General features: G+C 39.4%; 1 protein-coding gene across 1 annotated transcript in view; it reads left to right on the forward strand.

Moving 5' to 3' along the window:
* Positions 1-1,665, forward strand: part of LOC106883836 (nuclear nucleic acid-binding protein C1D) — a 10,915-nt gene extending 9,250 nt beyond the window's left edge. The window contains exon 5 of the mRNA XM_014934975.2: positions 1,612-1,665. Within this exon, the coding sequence (XP_014790461.1) occupies positions 1,612-1,665 (54 nt within the window). The remainder of the gene's footprint in view (positions 1-1,611) is intronic.
* Positions 1,666-3,240: the final 1,575 nt, after the last annotated feature.

Genomic DNA, 3,240 nt, shown 5'->3' on the forward strand with positions numbered 1-3,240 from the left:
CTTAGATACAAGATTTTTCTCATTTTGAAGTCTTCCTGATGAAATTAAACTCCGCCATTATAATTTCATGCAAGAAATCTTTACTAATTTCATCATCATCATCATCATCATCGTTTAACCTCCATTTTCCATGCTGGCATGGGTTGGATGGTTTGACTGAGGCCTGGAGAGCCAGTGGCTGCACCAGGCTCCAATCTGATCTGGCAATGTTTCTACAGCTGGATGCCCTTCCTAACGCCAACCACTCCAAGAGTGTAGTGGGTGCTTTTTTATGTGCCACTGGCACAGGAGTCAGTCAGGTGGGTCTGGCATCGATCACATTCGGATGGTGCATTTTACGTGCCACCGGCACAAGAGCCAGTCACGGGGTACTGGCATCGGCCACAATTGGTGGGTGCTTTTTACGTGCCACTGGCATGGGAGCCATTCAATTATTAAAAAAAAGTTTATTTTACTAAATTGCTTTAGATTATTCTATCTTTTGTCTTTTACTTGTTTTAGTGATTGGACTGCAGCCATGTTGGGGCACTAATTTCAAGGGTTTAGGCAAAAAGATTGACCCCAGTACTTTATTTTTTTAAAGTCTGGTACTTATTTTATTGACCTGTGTTGCTGAACAAGGGGATGCAAACAAACCAATAACAGTCGTCAAGTAATGGTGGGGGACGATCTATGTCAGATAGGTGAATATGTAGTAGAGTTAGTGTATCCCAGTTCATGTTGAATAGTTATGTATCCCAGTTAAATCAGTTAGAGTAATGTATACCCCAGTTATTGTACTGGGTTAATTTGTACTCCAGTCATTGTAGTTAGATGGTGTATCTCAGTTCATGTACTTGGGTTTTTGTGTACCCCAGTTCTTGGATGGGCTAATATGTACCTCTGTCACTGTAACTGGGTTATTGTGTACCCTAGTTCATGTCCAGGAGTTAGTATGTGTCCTTGTTTATCGTTACATTCAATGTCCCTTTTTTCCATGTGGGTATGGGTTGGACAGTTCAGCAGGAACTGACAAGCAAGCTGAGCTCCAATGTCTGCTTTAGCATGGTTTCTACAGCTGGATGCCCTTCCAAATGCCAACCATTTTACAGAGTGTACTGGGTGCTTTTTTTTTATGGCACCAGCACCAGTGAGGTCACCAGATACTCATATGACAAACGCCTTTGGCTGAGTGGGATATAGTGCTGAAGGAGGTGATAGAATGATAGGGGTGTTTTGCTGGCGAGGTGAACACATGGTTTCCCCAGCTGGAAAGAGAGAGAGAGAGAGAGGTGTATTTTGAGAGAATAGGAATGGAAAGAAAGAAAAGGTCAATGGGTAGGTAAGTGCGCTGGAGTGTGAAAAGCGTGTGACATGATTAGAGATGGGGATTAAGGTGGATGCATTGAATATCAACTTGGGGAAAGAGAGGTGAAGGAAATAGGAGTGGGTCAGGGAGGAAGAGGAAGAGGAGGTAATAAGGGACAGTAGTCGGGATATGATATACTGTATTGAGCAATAAATGGTATTGCTGGGTTATTGTTTGCCTGTCCTTAGATGGGTTTATGTATCTTGGTCACTGTAGTTATATTATAGCGTTCCTCATGTTATTGGGGTTTTTGTGTACTCCAGCCCTCCTTAGGTGGGCTAATGTGTACCTTAATTGCTGTAGTTGAGTTGGTGTGAACTGCAGTCACTCTACTTGGGTCTGTGTGTACTTTATTCACCATAGTTGGAGTAGTGTCTACTTAAGTGTTTGTAGATGGTTTGATGTGTCCCCAATGTTCCTGTAGTCATTCAATTGTGTACCTGAATTTTGCTAGTAGCTGAGCTACATGTCTATCTCAGTTTAAATAATTTGTTTACTGTGGACCTAGCTCACTGCTAATACCTTTTAATATCTTTTCAGAAGCATTTTAAAAAATTGTTCAATTTTCTTTCCCTGCCCCACCCCCCATTTTCTAGCTGAAGCTGATCAAGACAGACCGGTTGAAGCCCCACCTCCAAAGAAGAAGAAAAAACTGAACAAAAAGAAACCAAAAAAAGGAAAACACCCAAAGTGAGAAGGTTCTTCATATCCTTTCTTTTTCCTTCTCTACTTCCTTCTTCACCCTCCCCCCAAACGTTGCTCTCTGTCTATAGTTTTATATTATTTTTTATTAAACAAATCGCAAATCACAAGTCTTTGTTATTGAGTTCTTTTTTTTGTTTCTTGAGAATTGTTTTTGTTGATGTTTAGCAGTGGATCAATCCTGATCTAACATACATATAATGATTAAAGACATCCTGGCCATTCATGGCCATCTTGTCTCTTCATTCAGATATAGATTACATCCTGGTTTTAAGAATAGGTATACTGCATCAATCTGTGTTGTATGGGGCATTTAAAAGGCTTGATTGATAGGAAGGGCAACTGACCATAAAATGCTGTTTCAATCCATCCAAATGAAGCCTGAATGGAAGAGATGTAAAACAATGATGAAGATGACGATGATGGTGATGATATATCTAAGACTATTATCCAATGTGTCTTTCATTATTTAAGACAGTACATGTGATTAGATGGGAATTTAGTTGCTCTTTCTAGCTAGGTGAACGTTTATGTTGGGTCTTCAGTGTTGGTGTTGGTTGGGATGTTAAAGGTGAGGGTGAATGTTGCTCTTGTTTATCATAGGTCAGCCCTGTTTTAGCTGATCTATGTTTGAAGACCTTCCAACAATGTAGCCATTTGGGATGGCTTGAACATCTTTGATAATAATTCTTTCCAATCAGGGCTGATCTAGAGTTAAGAAAATACAAATAACTGTTGCAAATTTATAAGTTTTACTAAATATTTTCCACATTAGTGGCTGTGTAGTAAGTAGCTTTCTTACCAACCACATGGTTCCGAGTTCAGTCCCACTGCATGGCATCTTGGGCAAGTGTCTACTACTATAAGCTCGGGCCAACCAAAGCCTTGAAAGTGGATTTGGTGAACGGAAACTGAAAGAAACCGTCATATATATATATATATATATATATATATAGATATGCAGGGCAGGGAATCGTCAATTAGTAATAAAATTAATAATCAACAATTTTGCCGGGTAGCTCAGTATGAAAAAACCTTCTTCGGTAAAAAACATTTATAATCATAAATATATAGGGATTGACAGTAACCTGCTTCTCCAACATACTGAGAATTCAGAAATAGCAGTCAAAGAACTACTGATTTCAAAACTACAAATTATTACTCCAGATTGATAGTGATATTTTTGATAC

Source organism: Octopus bimaculoides, chromosome 11 (assembly GCF_001194135.2).
Source record: "Octopus bimaculoides isolate UCB-OBI-ISO-001 chromosome 11, ASM119413v2, whole genome shotgun sequence".
NCBI classification, from domain to species: Eukaryota; Metazoa; Mollusca; class Cephalopoda; order Octopoda; family Octopodidae; genus Octopus; species Octopus bimaculoides.